The sequence below is a fragment of the Festucalex cinctus genome, chromosome 16 (genome assembly GCF_051991245.1).
Source record: "Festucalex cinctus isolate MCC-2025b chromosome 16, RoL_Fcin_1.0, whole genome shotgun sequence".
NCBI classification, from domain to species: Eukaryota; Metazoa; Chordata; class Actinopteri; order Syngnathiformes; family Syngnathidae; genus Festucalex; species Festucalex cinctus.
The window spans coordinates 2,839,608-2,852,262 of NC_135426.1; the positions used below are offsets into that span (position 1 = coordinate 2,839,608).

Consider the following 12,655-nt stretch of genomic DNA (forward strand, 5'->3'; position numbering starts at 1 on the left):
AGAACTTTTCTTCAACATGGTGAAGGTTTCACTCAAATAACATTTTTTAGTAGGGCCCAACTAATCGAACAACATTAGTTTTTTTTTTAAATCAGGGGAGAAAAAAAAATGTCTGGTTTATTTTTAACACATTAAAGAAGGGGTACACCGATCCATTGGCCGGCTCCGGTTTCCTTAATTTTGAAGGATCGGTGATCGGCCGATCCCTTAAAGGAATACTTGACTCATTGAGCAATTTTCAGCAGTGAAAAGTGAATATTTTGTCCAGAATTAATTTCATAACAATATTTTTCATGTACAATTAATACCTTTAAAAAGTCATTTTTTTACTTGCTGTCGACTAATGATGACATCACCAGTGCTGAGGAAGTAGGTAACAGCCAATCATGGCTCACCTGTTTTCTGGGTTTGGTCGGTAAACTGAGCCATGATTGTCTGTGACCTACTTCCTCAGCACAGGTGATGTCATCATCAGTCGATAGCAAGTAGAACAATTACTTTTTAAAGGTATTAATTGTAAATGAAAAATAATGAAGTTACCACATTAATTATAGACAAAATGTTCACTTTTCAGTGCTGAAAATGTCTGAATGAGTCAAGTATACCGTTAAAAATAAACCGATCTTTTCCACCAATCTCATCTCTCTCCTCAGAGGTCTGAAAAAAAACCTTAATAGGCTTTTATTTTTTATTTGAGAGAAATACTTCATGTGCAGTTAAAACAAACTTTGCATTATTTCACAGATATTGTTCAATGTTTTTCAATAAAACAAATTGGAACACTGGAGGTGTCGATTGGCAATTGAGATTGGCAGGTCAGACTTTTTAAAAGATCGGCGATCGGTCGGAAAATTGTGATCGGTGCACCTCTACGGTTCCTCACCTTGGTCTTCTTGGTCTCTATTCCATAACTTTTTTTTTTTTTTTTTTTTTTTTTTTTTAAAGAGGCCCCATTTCATTTCACCAATCTACTTTTTCAGTTTGCGGTCTTTGGACTGTCTGCTCTCGGGGAGGGGGATTTAACGAGAGTGTGAAATTAGTGGCGACTCATGGTGTGCTGCCGTTTTCACCACAGGCAAGTGAGGCGGGTGGCCGGGACCTTGTGTCCTTTTCCTGTCATCAAGCTCTCTGTCTGCTCCTCATTACTTTCATGGCTCGTCCCATCGTCCTTCCCCCTCGCCGCTCACTCCCAGCGCTCTTTGTCACGCCTTGTCGACCTTGTGGGAACTTTTCCCCCTCACTGCAATTTTTTTTCTGAGACCCGCGTACGCATCCACCGTGCTTCTAATGAACCCGAGTCATAGAATATCGTGGGTTTAACACGGCGTTAATAGATGTCTTTTGGTCTCGTTTACTATCGGCTGGGCCGATTATCGGTGCCGATATTCAACATTTTGACGAACATCAGCCATTTTGAGAAATCATACGGCCGATAATGGATCCATTTAAAAAAATGTTCAGGTGGGGAAAAAAAAAATCAGGGAACTAATTATTTAAATTTTCATAGATGCTTCTAACCTTGGGGACCGTCTGCACCTTCTGTTTTTGTTTAAAATTAAAACGAAGTAAAATCTTTAGTACTTCAGTTATCTTGGACATTAAAAATATATATATTTACTAACAATAGGAAGCTATTTAAGTTTTTATTTCAATTTTGAAGACATGCTCCTGTCTCTGGAAGATCCCCGAAGGTTTTGTTCGATTTTTAAAACAGAGGTCTATTAAGATTTTATTTTAAATTTCAATATTTTCCAAACCCTAAACATTTCAATAAACATATGCTTAAAAATAATAATAAATAAATATAATATAATAATAATAATAATAATAATAATAATAATAATAATAATATAATATAATAATAAATAAAAGCTAGATATTTTCAGTATTTTCCCTTTAAGTGAAAAATGAATACCAGCTCCAAATATCGGTTATCGGCATCCTTTACTACTAATGACCGGTATGGGTTATCAGCCCTGAAAAACACCATATCGGTCTAACTCTATCGTTTACATCTCATAATGATGGGCCTCGTGCGACGCGCGAGATTAGCAGCCCTTGCTGGAATCTTTTTCCAAATGTCAAGCCTGTCCGGTGCAAGAGGTGGAAATAGCAAAATGTCAACCGGAGACCCCACAAGTCAACTCAATTGGCTGCCACATGCACAAACACTCCTCTGCCCCCCCAACCCAAAGCCGCATATTCACTACCTGCAGTCACCTTTGACGACTTAGCATTGACACAGAGCTGGCCTTTATTATTATTATGACCATTTGTGCATATTAATTGCAGCAGATGGACATTGGAGATGCAAAAACAATAGCCGGAAGCGTTTTCCACTTGCCTCTTTCTCATCCCCATCAAATCTATCGATTAGCCATGTCTGACTAAGACGTCCCTCATTGCCAATCTTCACTAAGACAACTTACAACTTACAGATAACGGTTCATATATGCGGCCCTGGACTTGGTGCAACTTGAACTAGAATCTGTGCTTTCCGCAATTGTAGGTGTTGCGCGCATGAATTCATACACTGCCGTGGAAGTTTGTCGTCGTCCAAATGTTTACTGCCACCAACGTATATATTGGTCAAGTATGCTTCCAACTAGCGGTGCACTGATCGATCGGCCAGCCGGCCGATTTATTATTAAGTTTGAACAGACTCCCGGGATGTATGCAGAGTACACGACAGTGTCCCTCCCTTAATGTTTGACTGTTTATCTGTAAATAAATGAAAATTGTGCCAACAAAATCCCTTTGTCATTATTGTTTGTTGCTTTTGCGATGTCACAAAAGCAAAAGTTAAAAATGATGGCTTCAAAGTCACTGTTCTGCTTGACACAGTTTTATTTTTCGGTGAATGTCCAGCTACTGATTACTAAAGAAGACAAACTTGCAGTATACAAAACACTTCAGCATGTAAAACTAAACTACAACATCGAAATTAATGATTCTCAAAACAAATATTAGTCAATTGCAAGTCAATAAAAAATACACATTGGCAAACAATGTGTTACATTCCTTTCCTCCGTGACCGGGCGGGTGTCACGACTACTAATGTGCAAAAAGTGTTTCCATGACACTTTTACGAAATACTTCTATTTCGACATATTTCAAAACCACCTCATGCGAGTGCAAAAACTTCGTTGCGATATTTGAGAGGTTTTTTTGTGTTGTTTTTTTTTTCCGCAAATCCAGTGTTTCCACCATTACCAGCTTGCTTTTGCGAAACAGGCCTTTTGCGCAAAACTGAGGGGAATGGAAACGCACCTATTGAACACGATGTTGTGAGACCAAATATGTTTACAAGGGCTGGCCATGTGTGAAACTCTGAATAAGTTCCGAAAGCTAACGAAATCAGCATCTTAGCACCAATGATGCAAGTTGGCACAAGTTGTTACGGTCACATTTAGCCAGCTTGTGCACAACGCAAATGCCTTTTTTTTTTTTGTTATCGTTGCCGCCACGAGTCGCGCGGCTGGCTGTGGGGATGTTTCGCGATGCATCAGCGGAGCTGCGTCATTACCAAACCATCTGCAAGCCACGGTGTGCCAGCGGGGCTTCACCGTCTCAGCCGCAAAAGACGCGTGTGCCAAGCAACTGCGACTGATTGATACAAACCATTATCGGCAACACGGCATAGCAAGCTGGTTTTCTGTAAGGCTGCACAATATATCAGAAAAAAAATTCAATATCGTGATATTGCTCCATGCAATATGCAAATTGCAAACACATGCAATAAGAATATACTACCTTTGTTCTTTCATTAGATAATTGAAATGTCATTTCTTTAGGTATATGTTAAATATCGCAATAATATCGATATCGTTATATTCTGCAACTATATCGCATATCACATGATTTTCCAATATCATGCAGCCCTAGTTTTCTCCTAGTTTTCTCCTAGTTTTCTGTTTTTGTTTTTCTTGTAGCTTTTTCGTGCTCCTTCATCTAACCATTAGCGTGGATTTGAAACATAGAAAGGCCAAAACATGCTTTGTGAAAATTAAATTCTATAATTTAAAATAATTTTAAATGCACTAAAAAAAGCCACCAGAGGGTGCTACAACTACACAAATGTAAATCAACCTGACTTTTTTTTTTTTTTTTTTAAGATGTGCTGCTTTTAACTCATTTGTTCCCAAAAACGTATGGATACGTTCTATTTTAAATCTTGTAAGTGATCGAAAGATGTATTTATACAGTTTTTTTGTTTGTTTTTGTATGGGTTTTTTTTTATGCTACAGCAGGGGTGTCAAACATACGGCCCGCGGGCCGGATCAGGCCCACAAAGGAGTTTAACCCGGCCCGCGAGATGATTTTGTAAAGTAAAAAAACTATTTGTTATGTCGGACCAATTAATCAGCTGTACACAATCAAAACATATAAATTTATAACTTTACAAGCAGTCCTCAGATGAGCAATGCAACTTGTACGGGGTCCTGGATGTCATTATTTTACACACAACTTAAAGTTACGGTTTGTTTTTTATTTATTTATATATTTTATATCATAAAACGACATAAAAATGTTAAATACGACACAAATTAATTACTGGTAACACAATAGATAATGTCAGATTAACATCATTAACTCATTTGCTTCCAAAAACCTATAAATATGTTCTATTTTAAATAACTGTGTCCCAAAGACGTATTTATACTTTTTTTTGTTTTTTTTTGTTTTATGAGCATACAGAAGGCTTTGATGGAGCCTCTGAACTGAAGAGAACAACAAGGTACAAGAGATCAACCAGGGTTTACAAGCATTTCCCCGGTTTTAAACAGATTTGTGAATCATGATATAGCTATATTCTAATGCTAATTGCTGCAAAACGGAAACAGATAGAAATATAGTTTTTTTCCTGATGAAAGAAGAGACTTTAATCTTTCTTTTGGTAGGTTCCACGTTTTTATAACAATCGAAGACAATATTCCAGGCAAAGTGTTGCCGCGTTACATTTGCATTCATGTTGTTTTTTGGAACAGTATGATTACAGTTGAGCTCCATAATTTAGGGGTAGCCCACAAATAGAGAAAATCTGCATATGATTGACAGCAAAAGTTATATACCATTATTTTACTGATCCAGCCCCCTTAATAATATATTTACCTCCATGCGGCCCCTGAGCTAATATGAGTTTGACACCCCTGTGCTACAGCATACAGAAGGCTTTCAACTCAACTGCATCGACCAGATGTAAAAAAAAAAAAAAAAAAAACGGACAGCAGGTGGCAGCAGAGTATAAGAGATCAACCAGGGCCATGTTGAACACAAGGTGATTGAAAACAACTGATTGAAAATTTCAACTGAAAAATTCTACTGATTGAAAACAAGCTGATTTCCCCACAGTTTTAAACAGATTTATCAATAACGATGAAACTTAGCTATACTCTAATTGCTGCAAAACGGAAACAGATAGAAATAAACTTTTTTTTCCTGATAAAAGAAGAGACTTGAATCTTTCTTTTGATAGGTTCCGTATTTTTATAGCAATAGAACACAAGATTCTTCTGGGCCTTGTAAAAGCAGTCAAAATCCAGTAAAACAGGGGAGGTTGTTTCTGTGAAAATGTCTGGGAGTGAATGAGTTTATATTGTGACATGACAATGCCAATATATTGTGGCAGTTTTAATATCGCGATATCCCGATGATATTGCCGTTAATGTTCCATCCCTACTAGCTTGTTTCTGCATGGCTTGGACGGATCAAAAGCGAGGACCGTCAAAGTTTTTCCCGATTGTGGCGTTTACCAGTTTGTCCGCAGCTGCTAACGGGGCCGCCATCCAGATGGCCGCAGCGCCGCCGCAGCTCTCCACAGGCAGCGCAATCGAGACATTTTTAACATTTAAGCATTTGCTAAACTTGTGCCAAAACGCTACAATCATCGCACCCCGGTGCATTCCAAATAGACATTGCGCGGCGTCAAATTGCACGGCCAGGAAAATACGAGCCATCTCGCTTTAATGGAGCCTTGAAGGTAATGTATCACAGCATCGCAATTCAATTAAGCGTCTTCATGATTGGATTTGCGACTTCTCCTGGGAGTTGGTGTGGAAAAGTAGCAGGTCTTCCCAAAGACTTCAATTTAATGTGAAGTAAAAGCCAGGACAGCTGTCGATTCCAATTGCTGGCGGGTATCAACAAAACATTTCCAAGCGGAGGTCCGGTGCATTACATGCAGTCTGATTTATGTCGATCAACATGAAAAAAAAAAAAGTCACAAAGCGATGGATGGTCAACTAAGAGGCTTCGTAATAGAATTAGTTAGATTTTTTTTTTACTGCTATCGACTCACGTGCCGAATCTCGGACAGTTTGAGAATGTTGGCGTTTTCTTTCGCTTCTAATAAAGTTCCATTTTGCACTAATTGTTTTGGATTTTTGAGAAACGTGGTGGAAAGTGTAGTACCTGAGAAGAGGCTGGAAGATGACGGTGATGTTCCTGGCTCCGGGCTTGCACACAAATTTCATTTCTCCACCTTCCATCAGGTTGTCGTCAGCGCCACCTACAAAGACAAACACGGAGCTTTAACGTAATGGACATCTGCAAGACCAACTTTCAAGTTTGCATCAATGGACAACGTGAAATTCTCGTTATTTTGTCGTTAAGCGTGGACAGAGGAGTACTGTTAGCGGGTGTCAAATAGTATTGGACCGTTTTTACGGCCACGGGATCAGTCCCTAATAGGGATGTAACGATAAGGGCAATAGCATGATATTAAAACTGCCATAATATCGTCATCATCGTCGTCATGTTCACGATATTAAAAAGCAACACATATGTAAAAAAAAAAAAAAAGTTGATTTCCATTTGTGCAGATCTAGCACCCTCTGGTGGCTAGCTTTATAGTGCAACTTAATTTTCACTAGGGATGTTTTGGCCCTTCTATGTTTAAAATCTACATTAATGGTCAGATGAAGGAGAACGTAATATGCCTGTGAACTGAGTCAATATGTGGAGGAACTCGATGTGTACGTGCATTAGCAAATAAGCGCCTCAATATTGTTATGAGAGATTGTAGGTGGTTTATATGCATTGCTGTTATGCATAATAGGCATAATATTGTGCTTTTTTTTTTTAACAACATTGTGACCTTTTTTAAATATCGCCAATCTCCCCACAATATTGTGACAATTATCGTATTGTGAGCTTCATATCATGATAATACCGTATCGTGATGTTTAGATATTGTTACATCCCTAATTAGTATGGACAGCCTAAATAAATTGAAATTCAATTCAATTAAAATGAAGAAAAATAGTAAATAAAAAATGATGCGTTAAATAAAATGTTTCCAAATAAAATCCAAAATTAATAAAATAAGTTAAAATAAAATCATGTAAAATTGTTAGAGCAATCCATTCAAAAATAATTAAATTTATTGCATTAAAGTAGTAAATATAATACAAAATGGAGAAATTGAAAAGTGAAAAATAAATAATTTTATGCAAAAATGTTAATAGATTATGTACACTATATAAGGCTCGTAAATTCCTCCTACTACTCAAAATAATGGGAACTTTTATTAGATGAAATTAGTACAATAAAGCTTTGAGCAACATATGTGAAAAGAGCATTGATTATGTTTTGATAAAAAAGCAGTTACACTTTATTGGAAGGCTTTGAATCTTTATCCAGTCATACTATTATATACATACATACACTGTGATAATAAAGGAGCCCATCAAATTAGGGCAGCATATTTTACACAAGTACAGCGGGAAAATGAATGTTTTTATTGAGAAATTAGGGTACATGAAATGAATAAAATACGAAAACAATAACAACTAGAGCTGCGAGCAGCTATAAAGGGCCCTCGCAACCCGGGCCACGTTGGGGTACTTGCACGTCGGGGTTCTGGCATGTTGGGGTACTGTGAAATAGGAAGCTGTCTAAATTGTAAATGTTTTTGCCATGCTTTGTTTGCAACGTTTCATGGAAAGGCCAAAAATGATGCACAATTAACAAAATAAAATCAAAATGGCTTGGCACATGACTATAGAATACTTTTTTGTTAGTCTTAGGCTGATACGTATCCCAATTTTTACAAATCTAGCTGAATCATACAATCGCAAAAGCTTCATAAAAATGTCTAGAGGGCGCTATTGAGCCATTTATTGCAAATTGCACAAGAAATCTCTAAAATATTCATGTTCATGAAAAGTCTGATGTGTGTGCAAAGTTTCATGAGTTTTCGCACGTTTAGACCAAACAAAAAGCAGCATCTTACTTGTCAAACAATGCATCGCTATGGCAACGGCGTGCAACAAAATAAAAAAACTTTCGATAACTTTGCATCTTAAACATCTTAAGATGAAACACACCAAGTTTGAAGAAATTCGGATAAATTTTGTAGGAGGAGTTCGTTAAAATATGACCCCTCAAAAAGGCCACCAAAAATGGCTACAAATCCCAACGTAAATCAAAATGGCGGACTTCCTGTTTGGTTTAGCATATGGTTCCAAGAGACTTTTTTGCACATTGTGGGCTCGTATGTATGCCTCCAAATTATCATAGCGCTAGGTGAAACGTACAACCGGGAATGCTTCGCTAAAGAGGAGTTTTTTTTATCTCAAAATGTGATGCCCGGCCCCTGGGGGACTTCCTGTTGGGTTTGGCACATGGCACCAAGAGACTTTTTTGAACATTGTGGGCTGTTACATATGTCTACAAATTTTCGTAGCTCTAGCTGCTTCATACAACTGGGAATTCTTCATTAAGAATGTTTTTTTTTCCTTTGCAAAAAGTGCATGTCATGACAACAGCGTGCGACGAAATAAAAAGCTTTCAATAACTTTTTCATCGTCAACATCTCAAGATGAATCACACCAAGTTTGAAGATGATCGGATAAACTCTGCAGGAGGAGTTCGTTAAAATAAGACCCCTATGAAACGGCCAAAGCAAATGGCAACACGTTCCAAATTAAATCAAAATGGCGGACTTCCTGTTAGGTTTAGCATATGGTTCAAAAAGAGTTTTTTGTACCTTGAGGGCTGTTACATATGTCTTCAAATTTTGGTAACTCTAGATAAAACGGACAGCCGGGAATGCTTCATTAAGTAAGAATTTTCAAACGCAAAATTTGATGCCCTGCCTCTGGCGGACTTCCTGTTGGGTTTAGCATATGGCACCAACAGACTTTTTTGTAGGTCATAGTCTGTTACATATGTGGACCAATTTTCGTAGCTCAAGGTTAAACATACAACCGGCAATGCTACGTTTAGTAAGAGTTTTGAAACTCTAAATTTGATGCCCCGCCGCCGTCATATAGTATGTCAAAAACTTTAGATTTTTTTTACCATGGTGTTGTCCCAGGTCTTGAGATGGTACATCCCAAGTTTGAAGTCAATCGGATTAACCGTGTAGGAGAAGCAGGCAAAAGTATGACCCCTGTAAATGTGCAAAAATGGCATTTAAATACTCATATCTCACTTCCTGTCTATTTTAGGGTACACATATCAAAGAGGTTTTTGTTCATCTGGATATGCTAAAGGTGCCACACAATTTTCATAGCCGTAGGACAATCGTAGCGGGACAGGGATCCGTTTAAGCTATGTAGGTGGCGCTACAGAGCCATTTTTCTGTTATCATGTATGGCGACTTTAAAATATAACATTTTTCGCCAGGCCCGATCTGCGTGTAAAGTTTGGTGAGTTTTTGTTCACGTTTAGTGTCTAAAAAATGGGATTGTTTGCGGAAAAGAATAATAAATAAAAAGAAGAAGAAGAACTACAGCTGCGAGCAGCTATAAAGGGCCCTCGCAGCCCGGGCCACGTTGGGGTACTTGCACGTTGGGGTATTTGCACATTGGTGTACTCGCACATTGGGGTACTGGCACATTAGGAGCAAAATTTCTTTGAACATGGCATGATAAACCTTTACATGTGGATTTTTTTTGCCAGGTGTGATGTGTGTGTCAAGCTCAGTGGGTTTTGGTGATTGTTAAGATCTGCAAAAATCAGCGTCCTTTTTTATTTTTTGGGAATGAGTTGACCTGATTGGTATTTTTTGCAAAAGTATATATACCCATCATCGCTCGTACTCATTGCATGATGTTGCTTTTATTGTCCATAGAGGCTATCAAAAATAAATAAAACAAAATAAAAAAGTACATATGTTTGGATCGGTCTGATACCAGTGAACATCTTGAGTAGTGGAAAGTAAAAGAATATTCATAAATAACTTAGTTATAACACAATGAGTTCACAAATTTTGTACAAAATACCGTAAGCGGAGTTTTTTTTTTTTTATGCCTCAAGGACTGGGTGGCGCTGTATTTATAACTGAATTTTGTCATAGAGATACCTTCAGGCCTTGACTATAAATATACATGTCAAGTATGGGATTTTTTTGAAGCACGTACCGGGGAGTTATTAAGCATATCCTTCATTCACGATACTGCTTTTAACGTCCATAGAGGCTATCAAAAATAAATAAAACTAATTAAAAAATACATATGTTTGGATAGGTCTGATGCCAGTGAACATTTTGAGTGGCGGAAAGAGTATAGAGAATATTCATAAATGACTTAGTTATCACACTGAGAATGAGTTTACAATTTTTGTAAAAATACCGTAAGTGGGGTATTTTTTTTTCTGCCTCAAGGGCTAGGTGGCGCTGCATATATAACTGCATGTTTTCAGAGAGATACCTTCAGGCCTTGACGATAAACATACATATCAAGTTTGGGATTTTTTGGAGCATGTACCAGGGCGTTATCAAGCATATCCTTTTTCATTGCGAAACGTGTTTATAATTTTTGTAAAAATACCGTAAGTGGGGTATTTTCTTTTTCATGCCTCAAGGGCGAGGTGGCTCCTTTTTCAGTGCGAAACACAAATTTTGATGCCCCGCCCTCATCATATAGTATTTCGAAAAGTCAAGATTTTTCCCCTTGTCGTTGGTTCAGGTCTTGACATGGTCCAGGTCAAGTCTTAACTCAGTCGGATGAAACATGTAGGAGAAGTGGGCAAAAGTATGCCCCCTGTAAAAGTGCAAAAATCGTCAAAAATGGGACATTCAAAAATTCGTAGCTCACTTCCTGTTCATTTTAGCCTATGGGTCCAAGAGACTTTTTTGTAGGTCTTGGGCTCCCTCATACACTTAAGAATTTCCAAAGACCTTGCTTAAACGTACAACCGGGGCTGCTTCGTTAACAATTTCTAGGGGGCGCTATTGAGTCATTTTTGTAAAAATAGCACAATCAACAATCCTTGTCCTTATTTATTGTTAGGCAATGAGTTGCCCTGATTGGTATTTTTTGTAAAAGTGTATATATACATCATCGCTCGTTGTACTCATTGCACAATGTTACTTTTATTGTCCAAAGGGGCAATCAAAAATGAATAAAACAAAATGGAAACGTACATACGTTTGGATCGGTGTGAAGCCAGTGAACAATTTGAGTGGTGGAAACTAAAAGAATATTCATAAATGACTTAGTTATCACACTTAGAATGAGTTTACATTTTTTGTACAAAATACCGTATGTTTTTTTTTTTTTTTATATATTATGCCTCAAGGGCTAGGTGACGCTGTATTTATAACTGAATGTTGTCATAGAGATACCTTCAGGCCTTGATTATAAGCATACATGTCAAGTGTGGGATTTTTTTTGGAGCATGTACCGTGGAGTTATTATGCATATCCTTCATTCACGATATTGCTTTTAATGTCCACAGAGGCTATCAAAAATAAAAATATATATTTATATGTTTGGATAAGTCTGATGCCAGTGAACATTTTGAGTGGTGGAAACTAAAAGAATATTCATAAATGACTTAGTTATCACACTTAGAATGAGTTTACAATTTTTGTAAAAATACCGTAAGTGGGGTATTTTTTTTTCACACCTCAAGGGGTCGGTGGCGCTGCATATATAACTGAATATTGTCATAGAGATACCTTCAGGCCTTGACTATAAACATACATGTCAAGTTTGGGATTTTTTGGAGCATGTACCGGGGAGTTATTAAGCATATCCTTTTTCATTGCGAAACACAAATTTTAATGCCCCGCCCTCATCATATAATATTCCGAAAAGTCAAGATTTTTCCGCCTGTCGTTGGCTCAGGTCTTGACATGGTCCAGGTCAAGTCTGAAGTCAGTCGGATGAAACATGTAGGAGAAGTGGGCAAAAGTATGCCCCCTGTAAATGTGCAAAAATCGTCAAAAATGGGATATTAAAAAATTCGTAGCTCACTTCCTGTTCATTTTAGCATACAGGTCCAAGAGACTTTTTTGTAGGTCTTGGGCTCCCCCATACACCTAAAAATTTCCAAAGATCTTGTTTAAACGTACAACCGGGGCTGCTTCATTAAAAATTTCTAGGGGGCGCTATTGAGTCATTTTTGTAAAAATAGCACAATACATGATAAAATATTACTCATTTTACCAGGCCAGATGTGTGTGCCAAGTTTCATGAGTTTCTGTGCATGTTTAGACCCTCAAAACTGGCGTTGTTTTCTTGGCGAACAGCGCTTAGCCACGCCCACAGCGATTCGCGAAAACTCACAGACTTCGTGTTGTGACATCATGAAGGCCGAAACCCTCATCTGAGCAAATATGAGGTAGGTCCAGTTAACGTGTTTGGAGAAAAACGTAGAAGAAAATTCGTAAGAAAAAAAATTGCCACTAGGTGGCGCTATCAGT

General features: G+C 37.7%; 1 protein-coding gene across 2 annotated transcripts in view; it reads right to left on the reverse strand.

The window, feature by feature from the left end:
- exoc4 (exocyst complex component 4) overlaps positions 1-12,655 on the reverse strand; it is a 378,154-nt gene that overhangs the window by 177,963 nt on the left and 187,536 nt on the right. Inside the window, exons 11-12 of one of the 2 annotated variants that reach the window (XM_077500829.1) lie at positions 6,412-6,508; positions 5,955-6,185 (exon numbers count right to left, since the gene is read on the reverse strand). In XM_077500829.1, coding sequence (XP_077356955.1) covers positions 6,089-6,185; positions 6,412-6,508 — 194 coding nt within the window. In that variant the 3' untranslated portion in view covers positions 5,955-6,088. Of the gene's footprint in view, positions 1-5,954; positions 6,186-6,411; positions 6,509-12,655 lie in introns of those variants that run through there. The other variant, XM_077500828.1, reaches the window with a different exon arrangement.